The 19,813-nt window shown below is 35.6% G+C and overlaps 1 protein-coding gene across 2 annotated transcripts; it reads right to left on the bottom strand.

Moving 5' to 3' along the window:
• Positions 1-5,379: 5,379 nt before the first annotated feature.
• LOC113765312 (UPF0481 protein At3g47200-like) lies at positions 5,380-7,844 on the bottom strand. Of its 2 annotated transcripts, none has more exons than XM_027309447.1 (2): positions 7,716-7,844; positions 5,380-7,020 (listed from the first exon to the last, which is right to left on the bottom strand). In XM_027309447.1, the coding sequence occupies exon 2, from the start codon at positions 6,993-6,995 to the stop codon at positions 5,511-5,513; it is 1,485 nt and encodes a 494-aa protein (XP_027165248.1). In that variant the 5' UTR covers positions 6,996-7,020; positions 7,716-7,844; the 3' UTR covers positions 5,380-5,510. The 2 variants fall into 2 exon arrangements, with proteins under 2 accessions (XP_027165248.1, XP_027165249.1); XM_027309448.1 differs by having other exon boundaries at positions 5,380-7,015.
• Positions 7,845-19,813: the final 11,969 nt, after the last annotated feature.

Below are 19,813 nucleotides of genomic sequence, written 5' to 3'. Positions count from 1 at the left end.
GGCTTTTGTATAAGGAAACCTTTCTCTTGGTTGTCTATAAATATAGTAGGCCTGTGATGGAGTTAAGTGCACCAAAACCAAGAGAGTATTAGTGGGCTATTTGGACCTTTGGGTCATTAAGTCTTTTGTTTAGTTAAATATTTTTGGACTCTCTTGCGTTTTAGTATTAGGTGTTTTGGGCCTAAGAACACTTTCCTAAGGCATCTTTTGTACTCTCTTCTTCATAGTAAAATATTGCTCCTCCTCCGCCCGTGGACGTAGGTCAATTTGACCGAACCACGTAAATTCTTGTGTTCTTGTTTTATTTATTTTTGCTTTGTTATTTGTCTTTTGGGGTTGCTACAAATCCTTTTGTCAATTTCCTGGGGCCAGACCTAACAAACTGGTATCAGAGCTTCTTCGGAGGCTTTGAATTTTGTGGCAACAATGACAATAACAAAGACTGTCGTCGAGAAATTCGACAGGAATGTCAACTTCGAGATGTGGCAGCTCAAGATGGAGGCCATTTTGGTTCAAGACGGAGTTGATCTAGCGATACACGGAATTGAGAAAAAGCCAGAGAGTGTGACAGAAGCAAATTTTGCTGAGATGGATAAGAAGGTAAGATCCAGTATTATCTTAAATATCTCTGATAAGGTTTTGCGGGAGGTAGCCACTGAGACTTCGGCAAAGGCCATGTGGGACAAACTTAAGGTCTTGTACATGAAGAAGACAGTTGAGAATCGGTTTTATTTAAAGCAAAGTTTGTATATGCTTCGCATGACTGAAGGTACATCTATACTCTCAAATCTTGATAAATTTGATTCCATTATTATGGATTTGGGAAATATAGATTCAAAAATTGATGATGAGGATCAGGCCCTGTTACTTTTGTGTTCCCTTCCCCAATCTTTTAAATATTTTCGCGATACTATGATTTATGGAAAAGAAACAATTTCGTATCGGGAAATTAAATCTGCATTAAAATCTAAGGAGCAGATAGACAGGGATATTACTGGGGAATTTAGTGGAGGTCATGCAGAAGGTCTGGTTGTTAGGGGCAGAACTGAGAGAAGAGAATTTGATAAAAGTAGATCTAAATTTAGATCTAAATCAGACATAGAAATGTGGAGTGCAATTATTGTCATAAAATGGGGCACATTAAGGCAGATTGTTTCAAATTGAAAAATAAATTGAAACAAAAGGGGAAACCTGGTGAGAAAAATTTTGAAACTTTCGAAGCTGGTGTTGCAGCTGATGAGAATGAAGGAAGTATTTTCTTTGTGACTGATGACAGGACAAGGTCTAAAAATGAATGGATTTTAGATTCGGGGTGCTCTTATCACATGTGTCCCAATAGGGATTTATTTTCCACTTATGAATCTTACAATGGTGGAATTGTTTTGATGGGTAATAATGCCGCTTGTAATGTTGTTGGTAAGGGTACAATTCGAATTAAAATGCATGATGGTATTGTGAGGACGCTCACTAATGTTAGACATGTTCCTGATTTGAAAAAGAATCTCATCTCTTTGGGCACTCTAGAGGCTCTTGGGTGCAAATACTCAGGTGAAAATGGCATTATGAAGGTTTCTAAAGGTGCTCTCGTTGTAATGAAAGCTTGCAGGATTGGTAGTTTATATGTTTTGCAGGGATCTCCTGTTACAGGCTCGGTTGCAGTTTCGTCATCATCATCTTTGTCTGATTCTGACATCACTAAATTGTGGCATATGCGTTTGGGACATATGAGCGAGAAAGGCCTGGGCATACTAAGCAAAAGGGGACTTCTTTGCGGTCAGAGTACTGGGTCACTGGAATTCTGTGAACATTGTATCTTTGGGAAGCAAAAAAGAGTTAGCTTCAGTTCTCAAGCAATCCATAAGACGAAAGGTACTCTTGATTATATTCATTCAGATTTATGGGGTCCATCTCGTGTTCCGTCTAAGGGTGGTGCCAGGTATATGTTGACTTTCATTGATGATTATTCAAGGAAAGTTTGGGTTTATTTTCTTAAACATAAGAATGATGTTTACCTCACTTTCAAGCGATGGAAAGTTTTGATTGAGAAACAGACAGGTAAACAGGTCAAGCGGCTTAGAACAGATAATGGTATGGAATTTTGTGAAAGAGAATTTGATGAATTTTGCAAGAATAAAGGAATTGTTCGGCATCATACTGTCAGGATGACGCCTCAGCAAAATGGTGTGGCCGAACGTATGAACAGAACACTTTTGGAGAGAGCGAGGTGCATGATCTCTAACGCATGGTTGGCCAAGGTTTTTTGAGCTGAAGTAATTTCTATGGCCTGTTATATTGTCAATCGTGCTCCTTCTGCTGCTCTTAATTTCAAAACTCCTGAAGAAATTTGGTCAGGTACTCCTGCTGATTATTCTGATTTTAAAATTTTTGGGTGTCCAGCATACATGCATGTAAATGATGGAAAATTGGAATCTCGAGGTAAAAAGTGTATTTTCCTTGGGTATGCTTCTGGGGTGAAAGGATACAGGTTATGGTGTCCTTATCCTAAATCTCCAAAATTTATAATCAGTAGAGATGTTACTTTTGATGAATTTTCTATGTTATCTTTCAAGAAGGAGTCTTCTAGTTCTTGTCAAACAGATGATAGTATGCAGAAGCAGGTGGAGCTTGAGATTGGTAGTTCTGGTCCTTCTATTCAACAAGTGCCAGTAGATGCATCTGAATCTACTGATGAAAATAATTCAGAAGAGGAAGAATATTCCATTGCCAGAGATAGACCAAGGAGGGATATTCGACCACCACAAAGATATGCAAATTTGGTTGCATATGCTTTGTCTATCGCAGAAGAAACTGATGTAATTGATGAACCTACTACTTATTCAGACGCGATTTCTTGTGATGATTCTGCTAAATGGTTGGTTGCGATGAATGAAGAAATTGAGTCTCTCCATCGAAATGGAACTTGGGTTCTTGTGAAGCCGCCTCCAGGTAAGAAAATTGTTGGATGCAAATGGGTCTTCAAGAAGAAAGAAGGTATTCCAGGAGTTGAAGATGCAAGGTATAAAGCACGATTGGTTGCAAAGGGCTATAGTCAAGTACAAGGTGTTGATTTTAATGAAGTATTTTCACCTGTTGTTAAGCATAGCTCTATTCGTGTTTTGCTTGCTTTAGTTGCCATGTATGATTTGGAGTTGGAGCAACTTGATGTTAAGACAGCTTTTTTACATGGTGAACTTGAAGAAAAAATTTATATGAAACAATCTCAGGGATTTGAAATTGAAGGAAAGGAGGACCATGTTTGTTTGTTAAAAAAATCCTTATATGGATTGAAACAATCTCCAAGACAGTGGTATAAGAGATTTGACACTTTTATGCTGAGTCATGGTTATTCAAGGAGCATGTATGATAGTTGCATTTACTTCCGGAAGTTAGATGATGGTTCTTTTATTTATTTGCTGCTTTATGTTGATAACATGCTCATTGCTGCTAAGAATTTGTCAGATATTCACACTTTGAAGTTGCAGTTAAGTAGTGAATTTGACATGAAACATTTGGGAGCAGTTAAGAAAATTCTTGGCATGGAGATCAAAAGAGACCGAGGAGCTGAAAAATTATTATTGACTCAAGAAAATTATCTTGAGAAGGTTTTGGAGAAGTTTGGCATGAAAGATGCTAAACCTGTAACTACTCCTCTTGCTAGTCATGTTCGACTATCTGCTGCTCAGTCACCACAGTCAGTTGAAGAGGAAGAGTATATGACACGGGTTCCTTATTCCAACGCAGTTGGTAGCATTATGTATGCAATGGTTTGTACTCGTCCAGATATTGCACAAGCGGTCAGTGTAGTTAGCAGGTATATGTCGTGTCCTGGAAAAGCACATTGGCAGGCTGTGGAGTGGATTCTCAGATACTTGCGAGGGACTTCAAATTGTAGTTTGGAGTTTGGAAGAAATAATGACACTTTGGTTGGTTTTGTAGACTCTGACTATGCTGGGGATCTTGACAGGAGAAGATCACTTTCAGGTTACGTATTTTGCATTGGCGGTTGTGCAGTTAGTTGGAAAGCTACTTTACAACCCGTTGTAGCTTTATCTACTACAGAGGCAGAATATATGGCCATGACTGAGGCAATCAAAGAAGCCTTGTGGTTGAAGAGTCTGTTTGACGAACTTAGTCTGCATCAAGGTGTTACCACTATTTACTATGATAGTGAAAGTGCCATTCATTTGACTAAAGACCAGATGTATCATGAGAGGACGAAACACATTGATGTGAAATTTCATTTCATTCGAGATACTATTGCTGAGGGAAAAGTCCTTGTTCAGAAAATCAGTACCAAGGAGAATCCTGCTGACATGTTCACGAAACCTCTTCCAGTTTACAAGTTCAAACAATGCTTGAATTGGGTTGGTATTCGTTGTTGGTGAGCCCATTGGGGTTTATGTGGAGAAGGTGGCGCAACTGTTGATGTTGGGGACACGCCAAGGTGGAGATTTGTTAGTGTGGAGTTGTCCCACATCGGCTTTTGTATAAGGAAACCTTTCTCTTGGTTGCCTATAAATATAGTAGGCCTATGATGGAGTTAAGTGCACCAAAACAAAGAGAGCATTAGTGGGCTATTTGGGCATTTGGGTCATTAAGCCTTTTGTTTAGTTAAATATTTTTGGGCTCTCTTGTGTTTTAGTATTAGGTGTTTTGGGCCTAAGAACACTTTCCTAAGGCATTTTTTGTACTCTCTTCTTCATAGTAAAATATTGCTCCTCCTCCGCCTGTGGACGTAGGTCAATTTGACCGAACCACGTAAATTCTTGTGTTCTTGTTTTATTTATTTTTGCTTTGTTATTTGTCTTTTGGGGTTGCTACAAATCCTTTTGTCAATTTTCTGGGGCCAGACTTAACAATATATACCAGCAAGGAATAAATTATAGTAGTATAGTTTCGAGTGGAAAGTATTTGAAGTAAATTTATAATTGCATTTTCGGGAAATTCTAATACCAAAAAAAAAAAAAAAAAAAAAACCCTCCTGAAAACTCGTACACCTTGCAGAATCATAGGATCTTGATCCAATGCTTGAAAGGAAATTACAAACCAATTTTGTGAAATAGCTACGTCTCAAGTATAGTCTTTCATGTAGTAAAGGATTTTTGCTCGATAAAATAGCTAGTTAAACATTTGCCCACAGAAAGTTGGAAAAATGTCAGACTCTAGCATACAAGTTGTTTTGTTAGTACCAAAATAGACTAAAATAGGAAAGCACACGATTGACCCTTAATTTGGTAATCTCATTGAAAGTGAAAAAAGAACCTAACTAAAAGCCCAGAAATTGAACACTTTGCACAGAAAATTCAAGATGCTTTAGAAATTTTGATTTATGATTAGTGATTTGAATTTGACTCTTGAATAAACATGGCATGATGAGAGTTGACAAGGTAAAGCAGAAAGGTTTTAGTGGAAAACAAGAACAAAGTTCCATACAATATACAGCATTGAAAATCAATGGTCCTTGATCCAAAGCTCGCGAGTTGCAACAGGACAGAAACTCAAACGTTTTGTTACACAGTCTTCGACAAACTAACAGATGGTCTTAATTTGTCAAAGTAAGGGCTCTTCCAAGATAAAATCGTAAATGTAGTCTGTAACAAAGTAAGTATCAGCAGAGAAGAGGCAGCAATAATCGAAATTATTCCCCAAGGACTGTTGCAATATTTTCTCCTTAACGTAGCCCTCCATCGATTCACAGGTCTGCTGCAATGGATGTTCAGTCTACTGCATATCTCAGCGTAATGGGAATTGCTACTTGGCCCAACTATGCAGACAATCATTTTGTTCAACATTTGAGAGATGACTTCATTCTCACCAATACGGTTATGAATGATTCCATGGTGGGACAGTTTTGTTACATCCTTTTTAGACTTGATGAGGCAACCCAAGAATGTCACATAGTCTGTCACATAGCCCCCACCCCCAGAATATTGCTCATAGGCAATGAGGTTTCGGAGGAAAGATTCCGTCCGGTCTTCAATGACCAATGTTGGGATCTGCAGTGAACCATTGTCAAATTGTATGTCAAATATGTCTACTTGGTCGATTTTCAGTAACTCGATTCCAGCATCTGCAAGTTGTGTGGAACAAGGGATCAACTCGGACTCTTCTGTGCTCCTTTTCATATCATTTTGAGGCTTGACTTTTGGAGTCGACCAATATCTGTGAATCAAGTCAGGCAAATGACATTGTGTGGAAAAACGGATCGACTCGTGCCCTCCTGTACTCCTTTCCGCATCATTCTGAGGCTTGAGTTTTGACGTCGACCAAAATCTGTGAATCAAGTCAAGCAAATGTCTGATGTCATCCAGTGGATTTCTGTTCTCGTCAAGTAAATGTCTGATGTTGTATAGTGCATTTCCATTTTTGATTGCTGACACTTGAACTGGTAAAAGATCAATGAAAAAGTTCAAGGCAAGACTAATCAATCCGCCTTCTTCGTTTGGAAGCTCAAGTGTTTCATACAATTTGCAGAGAATGAAGAAAGGAAGCTGGTTCTCCATTAACATTAAATCGCGCTGTAAACTGTTCAGAATCCAATCCTGTTTGAAAATAGGATCATTTCTGTCCACCGAATCCATTCTTTCGAAGTTAAGTAATAATTTTATGATGAAACAGCCATCTAACACCATCATTTTGACAAATTCTTGTCGTGAGAGTTCTGGGCCTAAGGGCTCTGCATAGTATTTTCGTGCATCTCTCTCCAGTGGCTCCACTGCTTCAACACATTTTTTCACGTCAATATTTTTTTGACGAAGAAGTAATTTCAGGTACAGCAACTTGTGGTCCTTCATGCTCTTGAGATCAGATTTTCTGTGATGATATGGTCCAATTGCTATGATCTCTGGTTCATAAGCACTCTCATTTACCTTCCGCAGTAGGTTGTGTATTCTAAAGATGCTGCATTCTAACTCTGAGTCAATAACACCATCTAGCTCATTTTGCATGGTGATGGAGATGTCTTCTGAGACGTCTTGTCCTTCACTATGCTGCATGTTTACTTCAGAAAAAACCGCTGCACTAGGGAATGAAAAGAAGATGCACGTGATTAACAGATATGGCTTCAATAGCTAACTAAATAACCGAAGGCAACGGTGAAGACATGCGGCGACCGCAGATGCGCAACAGGCCAAGAGTTTTTGGATTTAAAGTACTGGTTCAAAATGCTTAAAGCCACGGCTAAGCGTCCTCTAACGTAACCTCGAGACAAAACAGAAACAAAAATGAAAGAAAACAGCACAGTTTTGTGGTTGTTCATCATGGTAACTTATGTAGCATGTTATAAAGGTAAGAATCTTTGTATGGATTACTGTGACCACCTGATAAGTTCAAGAAAAGTTAAGGTTTGGATAGCCCAACTTCTTTTCTGTAATGGAATACATAATAGGCAAACTTTCGGATACAGAGGAACAAACAGAAAAAAAAAAAAAAAAATCAGTCTTGGGAGATTTCATCTCTTTGATTATCTCAAACGATAACGAAGCAACAACTATATTCTTATTTTGATGTCTGAGATATTCCAGCTATTACACCATAAGCATTTTACTAAATTACGGATGAAATTCAGCGCATCAAATAGGGCAAATACTTATTAACAAGAGGATTTTAGCATATAGATGAACTGAAGCGCTAGCGAAGCTGTTGTACCACAAATAATGGACGATATTCAGAAAAACTAGAGTAAATGCTCAGAAGATCTGGTGTTTCAATCATACCAAGAATTTCACCTCAGGAGGCTAGAAAAGCTCTGGTGTTGGAGTTGAATGTCAAGAATATTTGCCGACCCCTCCTCTCCAATGAGATGTTTCTGCAACAGATGAACCAAGGAACTTCCCTAATAATGGATAAGAAACGTACCAGCAGATAAAAGCATTGCCTCCACAGATCCCTTGCCCCACCAGGAGAAAAATGACATGAGAGTAGGGACCTGCACAGTTGAACTTAAATGGCTGCAATTGTGCCGCGGAATAATTGTGTCTAGTACTATTCTTTTTTTTTTTTGGGGTCAAAAAAAAGGACCTGGTCCATTTTAAACTCCAACCCTTATTCGAATTGTTGGATTATTTCCCATTTTTATGACAAGGCTCGAACACTGAATCTCGGGTGTACTAACCTTTAGTGAGACCAGTTCGACTGTCTTGGAGGGACGTGTCTCGTACTATTCGATTGATGTAATTCCTCCATGGTACTATACACTCACATAAGCATTTATTTTCATATATTGATTTAATGTGCACAAAAAAAAATTCTTATGCATAATAAAACTATACGAGTAATAAAAACATAAGTAAATTAATAACTTGCTTTGTACTTGGGCCTTGTTTGGAAGGCAAGTTTTTTATCAAGTTTGTCTGCTACAAGTTTTTTAAAAACTTTAACTACAGTAACCTCAAAAAACTTTTCAAAATTTTTTAAACTATACACTTCAAAATATTAAAATTTACACATTTTAAAAGTTTTTTAAAAAACTGCTATAATAAGTTATAGTAAAATTTTAAACAAACATCCAAAAAATTTACTTACCAAATGGGGCCTTGGTTAGGGAAGAGCACTCGAGTCTGTGCTGATTAACTAGTGAATTTGAGTTTGAGTTCCACCAACCATAAACAAAGTAATTACAAAGTATGCTTTTTTATGTAAACTTATAAATTTTTATTGATAGAGACTGGTATGCTTTTATACAGTAACAAAGAGACTACCTACCCATCAAATGCACTGTGCATTTACACGATGAAAACTATACAGAACTAGGCGTCTGTTTGAAAGGCAAGTTTTTTGACTATAAGTTTTTTTTGTCTAGTAATTTTAAAAAATTCTTCAAAATTTTTTAAATACATATCTCAAATACTCATGCACACACAAAAAATTTTTTGCCCTTTTTTCTTCTTTTTCCTCCTCACGCCTCAGTCTACCACCATCTCCATCATTAGCTGGCACCGGACTCCTCTTTTTCTTTTTTTTCTTCCCGTCTTTCTTTCTTCCCTCTCTCTCGCATCAGCTCTTATTTTTTTCCTCTCTCTCTCTCCTCTCTCTTTCCTTCTTTTCCCTCTCTCCCTCTTCCTCCTCTGGGCGCATGTAATTGATCAACTTATCAGTCATTTACTTTTAACGTTTCTTTTCTGCATTTTTTAAAGGCTATTTCTGAAGCACTAACGACAGAAGTTGCAGTTGTCAATGACACACATGAAAGCATATTTGATTTACATCTTTAACGATTTTCTTATTCTAATTTTCTAAATAATACAAAAATATGATGATTCAACTCAAAAAAAATTATATATATATATATATATATATCTACCTATTATATTATATTATATAAGAAAAAATCCAAGTTACTATAGCACCCCATCTTTTTGACACATGTATTGCACATATTTTTGACAAGTAGATTCTTGGTCATTTTAGATAAACTTTTCCTTCCCTTTTTTGATTCAATTGGGCCAAAATAATTAAAATATTTTTTCTCCTTCAGAAAATCAACTGTGTCGCTTCTCCTTCTTCTTGCGGCAAGTGCTGTTATTTTTTATTTTTTAAAACTAATCTAACTAAAATTGTTGCCATGTTCTTTTTTTTTTCGTCGAGATGATTAGCTACTTAACAAAGAGAAGTTTTTATTATTTTTTTATCCCATTTTACATTTTCTTTTCTTCCTTTTTTTTCTTCATGTCTAATCTCTCATATTTGCTCTATTCTTCAATCATAATGTTATAGTCAACTGGCATTTGTTTGTTAAATTTATAGGATGATGCTATTATTTGGTATTTTTCATGGATAAAAGGTGAAATATTAAAATATGTAAAAAGAACTTAGAATTCATTTTATACCAATGATCATTTTCTATGAAGAATAGAATAATAATTCTTTCTTTTCTTTTCTCCTCCCACAATTTGATTTCTTACTTCACATTTTTTTTCTTTTTCTTTGTTTTTTGGTTACATTTTGTAATTATCTACAATTTTGTGTATTTTTTAAAGAGAAAAGATATATCATGTGATGCTTCCACCAAGATAAATCTAGTTAGGCATTCTTCTACTTCTGTGTTCTATAAGATTTTGTATATATTTAAACTAACGTTAATTTTTGTTTGTTTTTTAATTATTCAGGTTCTGTAGTATCAATTGGGTTGGCATATAAAAATTGTAGTTGGTGGTAGAAGTCACAATTAAAAATTGTTAGAAAATTCAATTTTGATTAGGAAGATGTTTTTGCAACAAAAAAAATGGTTCAATTCTAATTTGTATATGTAGATATGGAAACATAGCAATTCATATTTTTTATCTAACATTGCTATTTATATTCTGGAGCTACAGGATAATGTTGTCACCTTTAAACGGGATTTAAATAAATAAAGAAAGAAAAATGTGAAACTTTAGAGTAAGTTATATTGATGTTGAAGATTGTGACATGTCTTAGTGGCTTTCTAAACTTTTTCTCATTATTAAAATACTGGAAGCATTATGACTGCTTTTGATTTAGTTACAACTAAGACTATGCTGCTAATTAATACAGCAATGCACTTGTAGTGTATTGATTTTCTCTCTTTTTTGGGTATTATCATAATAATAGTTCAAAAATCTTTATTCACATCACAATAAATAGAGGTATTAACTTCATAGATGGAATTTCTCTTCACAACAAATTTTGAGGGAAATTTTATTTATACTCCATATTTTATTAATTGTATTCCTACAATAAATAAAAACTATATGATAAAAATAATAGTGAAAATGTGATTAACAGAAATGAGAGTTCAAATAACATTTGTCAATTTTAATTGTTTTGAGGCCCAATTTTCTCCTATATTTCTATTGATTTATCATGTGCCAAAATAATTTGATGTTATGTGTTTGACTAAATTTCTAAGGGGCCCAAGCTGTGCTTTGCACAGCTCAAGTACCTCTAGTATATATATATATATATATATATGGTACTAGGATACCAGCAAAAGAGATTGGTACCGCAGATAGCCTAATCTTCAAATGTGAGACCAGGACAATCTTCAACTCCAACAACAATATTTTATTATTCCCCTAATCCTTCCAAATTAAAAAAAAAAAAAAGTAGGATCACTGAATCCAAAAATTAACTCTTTTTTTCTTTTTCAGGGTTGGAACTGAAGCACCAAGAATTGAAGATGTTGTGACCGGCAGCTCACTTAGATGATTATCATCCTCGATAAGAATATCCTATCTAAATTTTCTGATTAAGGGAAAATGATGATTATGTGGAAAATTATAATGATTCAACTGGATGTCTGTTTTCATTTTTTTTTTATGGAAGGTTACAAGTTACAACTAATTAAGCACCAAGAACGGAAGATGTTGTGGTCCATATCAATGGCACCATTTACAAGCTTCACATCAGACGTCATCAATGCATGTTAACATGCAAGGATGGATGGACGGCCTTGATGGCTTGATACATAAAAAAGACATTTGTCTGAGTCAAAAACAAGCAGTCGGGACTCGGTGTCAGTCAAAAACAAGCAGTCGGCCTTGAATGATGGCTTGATACATAAAATTAAAAACTAGCAGTCGGGATTCTGAATATCGGTGTCAAATTTAGTGACCATCCCACACTTGTTATGTGAGAGTAGAAAAAACTTAAAATACATAACATATATGACAAGTTTAACAAATATGACACTTGACATGTTTGTTTGGATTGATTTATTTTTTAAAAATAATTTATTTTAAATATAATGCAACATTAATACATAAATAAAAACAATTCAAAAAAGTACTTAATCATACATTATATCAAATATTTCAAAAAACATTTATAATAACAGTTTTTCATATACACTGTTAAAATAAGGTTCTGTTTGAATTGGCTATTTTTTCAAAAATAAATTTTTTAAATATAATGTTGCAGTAATTCACAATAACTCAAAAAAACATTCCATCCATATAATATATCAAATATTTCAAAAAAATTTTATAGTAAAAATATTTCATATATAATATTACAGTAAAATTTTTCAAAAATATCTCCAATAATAGCTAATTCAAATGAAAATATTTAAAAATCACCCACCAAAAATAGCTAATCCAAATGGAGTGAAATAAAAAGGGTTAATTCCACTTTATCCCCTCAAACTATACACGAAATCTCACTTTAATCCCTGAACTTTAAAATGGACACTTAAGTCCCTAAACTACAAAATCTAACCCACTTAAATAAAATCCGTGACGGAATCCAAAAGATTGACGGTGCTTAGAGGTGTGGGAGGCACACTCCACCAGTGTGTACGTGTAATTCTTATAAAACAAAAAAGTAGGGACATAAAGGTAATTTTACACTCTTTTCTCCCTTCTCCCTTGTCTTTCCTTTTTTTTCTTTTTCCTATTCTTCTTCTTCCCTCATCCGCCACCACTGACGACTCCAATCTTATTGCTACTATTATCAAGATATCTCAAAAAGACAAAGTTTTAACAACCTTCAAAAGCTTCTATTCTTATATGTCTATGCTTACTGATGCTATTAGGCTTTTAGTTCCAGTTCTACTTGTACAAAAGCCATGGCTGCAGCTTTAGAATGTTGGACTAGGTGAGCTAGTCTGCTAGTGTAGATGAGGACATGGTGGAGCAAGTTTTGATGAGAACCCAGGACAGATCCGAAGCTCCTCCAGGAAACTCCAATCCTGCAACCTCCAATGGAGGAGTTTTTAGAGACTCTTCCGCAATTCTTCTTGCTTAACAATTCTGCTATAGGTTCACCAAAAACCTTTTCTTCATCCCCTTGAAAAGCTGCTCTAGCTGCCAAGAGATCATCATCTTCGTTACCCATCACCAACCCAATATTGCTTGTACCTTATCAGAACCCTTCTCATCAGAAATACAGATTATGGCAGCTTAAGAAATGGCTCATACCAGTATTTGATGGCTGCCTTTCCATTCGAAAAGTTTCTGACACTAAATCCCTTAATTATCTTGACATCAACCAGCTCACCGCCACCAGCACCAATAAGCCCACCTTTCTTTTTGGAGTCTTTGACCACAACATTTTTGTGGGATTCTGGTAAGAAATGAAGTTGGGTTCTTGCAAATAGCAGGATGAAGCTAGCAAATGCTAAGTCTATCTTCCACTTCACCACCAGCCCCTTAGGAGTACCACTGCAGATGTCACAGAAATCACAGCCGCCCCAAGAACAATTCGAATTCAACAAAAAGGAATTTCATGGAAATGAATTTGACAAGAAATTTAGTGGTTAGATTAGACACGTATTTTGTGAGACTTCGACGATTTTTGGAATACGGTTGCAGATTTGGAATATGAAGTGAGATTTGACGGAAACAGTTTTGGATTGGTAAATAAGAGATGAAAAAATGCTTGGAGGCCATTGAACAAAAGCATAGGATTGGAGAGATGTCAGTGGCGGCAGATATGGGAAGAAGAAGAATAGGAAAATGAAAAAATGAAAAAAAAAAGGTGTGAAAATACCTTTATATCCCTACTTTTTTGGTTTATAACAATTACACATACACACTAATGGAGCGTGCCCCCCACATCCTTAAGCTACCGTCAATTTTTTGGATTCTGTCACAGATTTTATTTAAGTGGATTAGATTTTGTAATTTAGGGATTTAAGTGTCCCATTTTGAAGTTCAAGGAGTGAAGTGGGATTTCGTGTATAGTTTGAGGGGACAAAGTGGAATTAACCCAAATAAAAATGACACTGAGTTAGTACAAGAAAAATGACACCGAGGATCTCCTATGCGAAAGCAAGGTCGGTGACATTTTCCAATTGGTTGCATTTGACATCCAATAGTGAAATTTGACAACATATTTTGACAGGAAAAAAGGAAAAAAATCAATGACAGGTGTCGAGCCTGTGCAATAATACAAATAGAACCTAACTACCATTAAAAGCAGTCAGTAATTAATCCTAGGTACTAGAGCAGGGACTCTAGGTGTGCAATGTGTTACTTGATTCACCCTGTTCCCGAATAGTTTGCTTAATCCGATATACCAGAATTAATTAGTTAACAAAAATTACTAAATAGTAGACAATGGCAAGTAGGGTCGTCTCCTCAGGGACTGAGGATATTTGTCTCTTTAAAATTTCAACTGGTAAAGGGGGATATTTATTGGAAAAGCAATTAAGGAATTCAACTAAAAATAAATAATTAACTAACACGAATATAGCAGGAATTAAATCAATAATAGATAAACTTTAACCAAGGATACAACTACTTAGGCACAGCCTACTTACCCGATCATTGATGCAAGAGAGGTTCACTTAATTTATTAATAGGCTAGTTATAATTGCCGATGAACTCTAACGACCAATTTTTCCTTAATTTATTGATAACCAAGGTACGACCATTAATCATCTCTAACCAGAAAATACTCCTAGATACAATCGCAGGAATTAATTTTTCAATTGCATTAATAACTAGAAAAACCTAACCCTAATCAATAACACATTACGAGAGTTATTTAAATTAGATTGCACATTCCTCTGCTGTGTAAACACACCAGTTGCCACTAATATTAATCAATCAAACAATTACGGATTTAATTGACTAATTTGGCAAGAAATTAATAAATCACATTGAACATCGGGCCCTTGACATCCAATTAATAAAATAATCCCATGAAAATTCAAATAGATAACGTGCAAATATTAACAAATTAAGAAACAAGTGAAAACTAATTAGATCTCACAGATATTCCGGACTGCGCCATTGAGTTGATCCTTGACTAGATGACAGGCCTAGCCACGCCGCATAAATAAATTTCCACACGAATTAATTGATTGCAAAGGCATTGCGTTTTTCACTATAAAACAAGGAGTAAAAGATATTCTTCCCGTTGGGAAATATTGTCGAGCACCTGGAGTGCGTCAAAGGAACCAAGAAAGAACAAAAACTAAACTATGCTAAAAGCTATCCTCCAAACTAAGCTCCAGAGAGCCGTCCTCCTTTTGTACGTTTGTTCCTTCTTAAAGCCAAAAGAAAACATGACACAATACTATCTATCTAGTGATCCCCACGAATTAGGAACAAGCATAACCAAAAGAAGAAAACTCCCTGCGCCAAACCAGGCCTTCCGTCTTATTTTTGTTTCCTATTACTAGTAGAACTCTAATCTCTTAATCAGCAAGCAAATACAGTCCGTTTCTTCCTCTCCTTGTGGGCCAGATCAATGGAGCCTTCTTGAAGTCTCCCACTTATGAAGCAAGTCCCTTCTATTTTGTAGTTATCTGCTCCATTCCCTGAAATTGAGTCTAAATACCAATATAAGTAAATATTAATAATTAAAACAATATTTGGCAAGGATAAAAGGAAAAATTAACAATAAAATTATTAACAATTAACACCCTATCAATTCCCTCCATACCTAAATCATGCTTGCCCTCAAGCATGGGAACAGCAATTGAACACCAAAATTTGACAATGGTTATTACTCTAACTACCACATTGCCAAGATACCCAAAAAACATATATCGAGCATCCCAGGTTAAGATCAAAGAAAAACCACCTCGGTTAGCCTCTTAACCACCAACTCCTCCAATTTAAAGTAAACTAATCTAAGAAAAAGAAATGGTTGCTCATATTTATCAGCAAATGGTCCAACTATTAACTAAAATCTTGACATTAATATCACAAATCGGCAAGCTGACTTTTTCATATACTAACACATTCTTTATTTTATTTTATTTTTTTTGTTTCTCTTTCTCTTTCTTTTTCTTTTTCTTTTTTTTTTAAATAACCAAAGACTTAGTCTATAGCCATTAGAGCCTGTTGACGCGAACTCCAACATTTGTCAGATGAAAGAACCCGGTTACTCAGCTCCTTTCGTTATGTGACCACGTACTCTTAGAAATTACTACCTTTTGATACGAGAATCGACACTTTAGGTGAAAATTTCCGGTCACTCAGTAGTAACAACTAGCGGAGTACAGTCAACTCTTATTTACAACCATATAGCACGATATCTAAAAATAACACAAAAATAATAGCAGTCAGCCTCAAATTTTCAAACATGGAGAACTAAAATTAATAACTGAACCAATTCACATGAAAAATGCCAACAATCAATCCCTATGTTTAGAAAAGTTAACCAAAATTGGAAAAATCAAGCAATTACTGATATTCACCAAAGAGAAATTTCTGAATTCAACCACATTAATTTGATACCCTTTTATTACTAAAACTTGGCAATAGCAGAATTAGAGACAACAAACCAGCATCGAAACTTGGTATTTATATAAGGACTGACCACTAGAAAAAAAAAAGAAAATAAACTAAACTAAAGATGGACAAAAACAAACTAAAAATAAAGGAAAAACCTCTAGAAACTAAAAACTGGAAAAACTAGCACCACAACTGACCTCTCCCCCACACCTAAATGACACATTGCGCTCAATGTGATAAATAAACAGTAATAGTAAGAAGAAGGGCAACGAAATTTCACTGAAGTTGTCAGAACAGTGGTGGGTGAGGCGAAAATGGTGCTTGGTGAAGCGGCAGCGAGAGCAAGAGGCTTTGGACCTCGCACCAGGGTGGGCAAGTGTGGTGGCGGCGGTGTGATGGTGAAGCGGCGTGCCCACGGGCAACAGCAGCGTTGTGGAGGACGCTCGTTTGCGCGCTTGGCTGCGACTGCGCTGTAGAGGCAGACGCGCGAGGAGGAGCTGCGACCTTGGGTGCATGCGGCAACTGGGTGGTAGAGAGAAAGAGAGAAAAAGAGAGGACGGCGAGGAGAGAGAGACGTCGCGGCTAGGATTGGCGGTGGAACTTGGAGGCGGTGGTAGCGATCGCGGGCTGGTGGCTCGCGATGGAAGGAGCTGGTGCGCTCGCCTTGGGTGAGCGGCGGACAGCGGCGGCGGTTGCTGGTGGACGGCGTGCGAGGAAAGAGAGGAGGACGGCGGCCGAAAATAGAAAAGGGAGAAGGAGAAGCAGGGGAAGAGGGGAAAAAAAGGGAAAGAAAGAAAGAAAGGAAAAGAAGGAAAGAAAAAAAACGAAAGAAAAAAAAAGGGGCAAAAAAAAAAATTTTGAGGGTTTTTTTTATAATTGAATTGAAATTTTAAATTTTGAATTTTGAACACCAAAACTGAAAGTGAAAACGAAAAATATTTTTATTTTTCTAATTTTTTTAATTCAATAATAATAAAAAGAATTTGTTTTTGGGTCATCAAACACAGTGTGAGCACGCTAAGATTATAAAACGTCCACTGACCTTGGGAGTCAATTTTTGCGCTTTAACGCGTGCCCTGCTTGCGCGGGCATGCCAAGATTCCATTTCCTGTCGAGGTCGCGAAATGTTAAGAATTTACCATCACGGCGTGGGCGCGCCATGTTTTACAAACATCCACTGACCATGAAACTTGAATTTAGACACTTAACGCGTGCCCTCCTAGAGTGGCACCCCAAGATTACCTATCCTGATCATAGTGAGGAAACATCAAGAGTGACTAGTACCCAAATGAGAAACAACATATTTAAGAAATTGAACACAAAAATAACAAAATCAACAATTGATTTGCCTCCCAAAAAGCACTTTTCTTTAATGTCTTTGGCTAGACATTGTCATGTTTGTTCAAGGAAGATAAAATCTTGTGACTCATTTCAGTGCTTCATCCTCTATATAATCCTGATAGCCCTCGTAAATAGAGTAATTCTTAAACACACGAGTTATGATTTTCCATGGACTAGTAGATGGCGCCAAATAAGTCAATAATAATCTAAATTCTCCAATCACTCCTCCATCAAGTGCATTTATTGGTTCAAGATATTTTGCCATTATCACTCTCAACTTATTCCTATCATGAAATTTAAAATTTTCTGATATAATAAAGTCAATCTCACTAACAGGAATTGAAGAATAAGAGTCAGGAGAATATTGATTAAGGAATGGAGAGAATGTCACCGCATTTGGAGATTGTTCACTGAATTCATTTATTCGAAGGAGTTGATGTTGAGACCTCATTTCTTGCACTTCAACCTCCTTTTTAGCTGCATCTTCAGATCCATTTTCTTGAAATTCTTGCAATTCCATGTCATTTGTCCGGATAAATATATCCTCATCTTTCTTAACGTCGATGATGGTCTGTGAGGGCAATTCTTCATAATTTGAAGAATTCAATTTGCTCAGTGTAGATGCCAATTCACGCCTTTCATCTTCCATCTCTTTTTGAATTTGATCTTGACTCTTATTCTCCAGAACTGTAGGCCCTTTAATTTCTTTTCCACTTCTGAGGGTCATGGCACTCATATTTTTCGGGTTAACTTCAGGCTGAGATGAAAGTCTTCTTTGGACTTGGGATTCTAGGCGGTTAATTACTATCACCATCTGACTCACCTGACTCTGCATTACTTGCACCTGTCCCAGTTGATTCCTCATACTTTGTATGTCAGAATCCGTCTTTTGTTGATTAGCAATTAACTGCTTCATCATTTCTTCTAGAGACGGACCTGGCATGAATGATGGTTGTTGAGACTCTTGCTGTTGAAAATTCATTGGCCTGATCGCATAATTAAAATTGAAATCATCCCACCATCCTTGATCATACCCATTTGAATAAGGGTCATACCACGTTTGATATTGAGATGAAAAATCTCCAAAAGTATCGATTGGAGCACTTAGACCATCTTCAAATGCTGGGTATATGTCGGTTGAATGATCTGAGGCAAAATAACTTTCACAATTTGCAACAGCCAATTGATCATTAGAAAAAGCATGGGTCTCATAACCCCATTCAGGAATAAAATTCAGTCTATCATCAAAATACGAATTGTTAGCAGTCATAAACTATATAAAAAAAATAAGAGAAAAATAAATAAAAAACAAAAACAAGATGAATTTAAAAAGAAACAAATTAACCTGGCACCAGTCCCCGGCAATGGCGCCAAAAATTGACAGGTGTCAAACCTGTGCAATAATATAAATAGAACCTAACTACCACTAAAAGCAGTCAATAATTAATCTTAAATACTAGAGTAGGGACTCTAGGTGTGCAATGGATTACTTGATTCACCATTTTGATAATCAACGTCATAATACAGTATTTTTAAGCTATTTATTTTCTTTAGCCAGTTACTTTTAAAAATTTTATTAAATGGAAAGAGACAAAAAACATTCCAATGTAGTTAACATGTCCTTTAGGATTAAATTTGGAACCATGAACCAAACATTATTTTGATTTATAACTTGAACTCTAACATATCAAATATTGATAATATCATGTTTTACCAAAATTGTTGTATATTTGTGATTTTATTACATATACACCACAATCATTACAATTTTTTACAAACGGAGAATATAATTAAGCTAAAAAATAAATATACATGTAATTTGAATTCTTTGTATTCTTTTTATTGCTATTTTTGTCAATAATGTAGTATAAATGATCTACCACATAATTTTTTTTTTTGACTTGTACATTCTAACAATTGAAATTTCATAGATAGAGATAGTTGGATTTTTTTCATTTTTTTTCTTTTAATCATATTTTTAGCACAATCCAATACAAAAGCAAAAGCAACAAGTCTACTTTTTCCATATTAGCACAATATCTTTTGTTTCAGTATTAGTGTTTTTGATGATCAAGGAATTGGAATGAAAATTCTAGCTAATTAAAAATTTTAATATTAATTTTTAGTATATTGCAGTATTTTAGTTTTTCAATTGTTAGTTTTTAATCCATAACCACTACCATTATTGTCAATTATTAGAATGCACTACATCTATCTAATTACAATTGTCACCATAAATGAAATCTACTTAATTTTAAAACTTTTCGTTTCATAACTGCTACCATTATTCACTAATATTGCAATACAATAAATATATGTAATCATTA

Source organism: Coffea eugenioides, chromosome 3, assembly GCF_003713205.1.
Source record: "Coffea eugenioides isolate CCC68of chromosome 3, Ceug_1.0, whole genome shotgun sequence".
In the NCBI taxonomy this organism is placed as follows: domain Eukaryota; kingdom Viridiplantae; phylum Streptophyta; class Magnoliopsida; order Gentianales; family Rubiaceae; genus Coffea; species Coffea eugenioides.
This window is presented reverse-complemented; position numbering and strand designations above follow the sequence as displayed.

What these genes read in the sequence shown, in the direction of transcription:
- LOC113765312 (XM_027309447.1), bottom strand. Translation starts at nt 6,995, where the DNA reads ATGCAGCATAGTGAAGGACAAGACGTCTCAGAAGACATCTCCATCACC.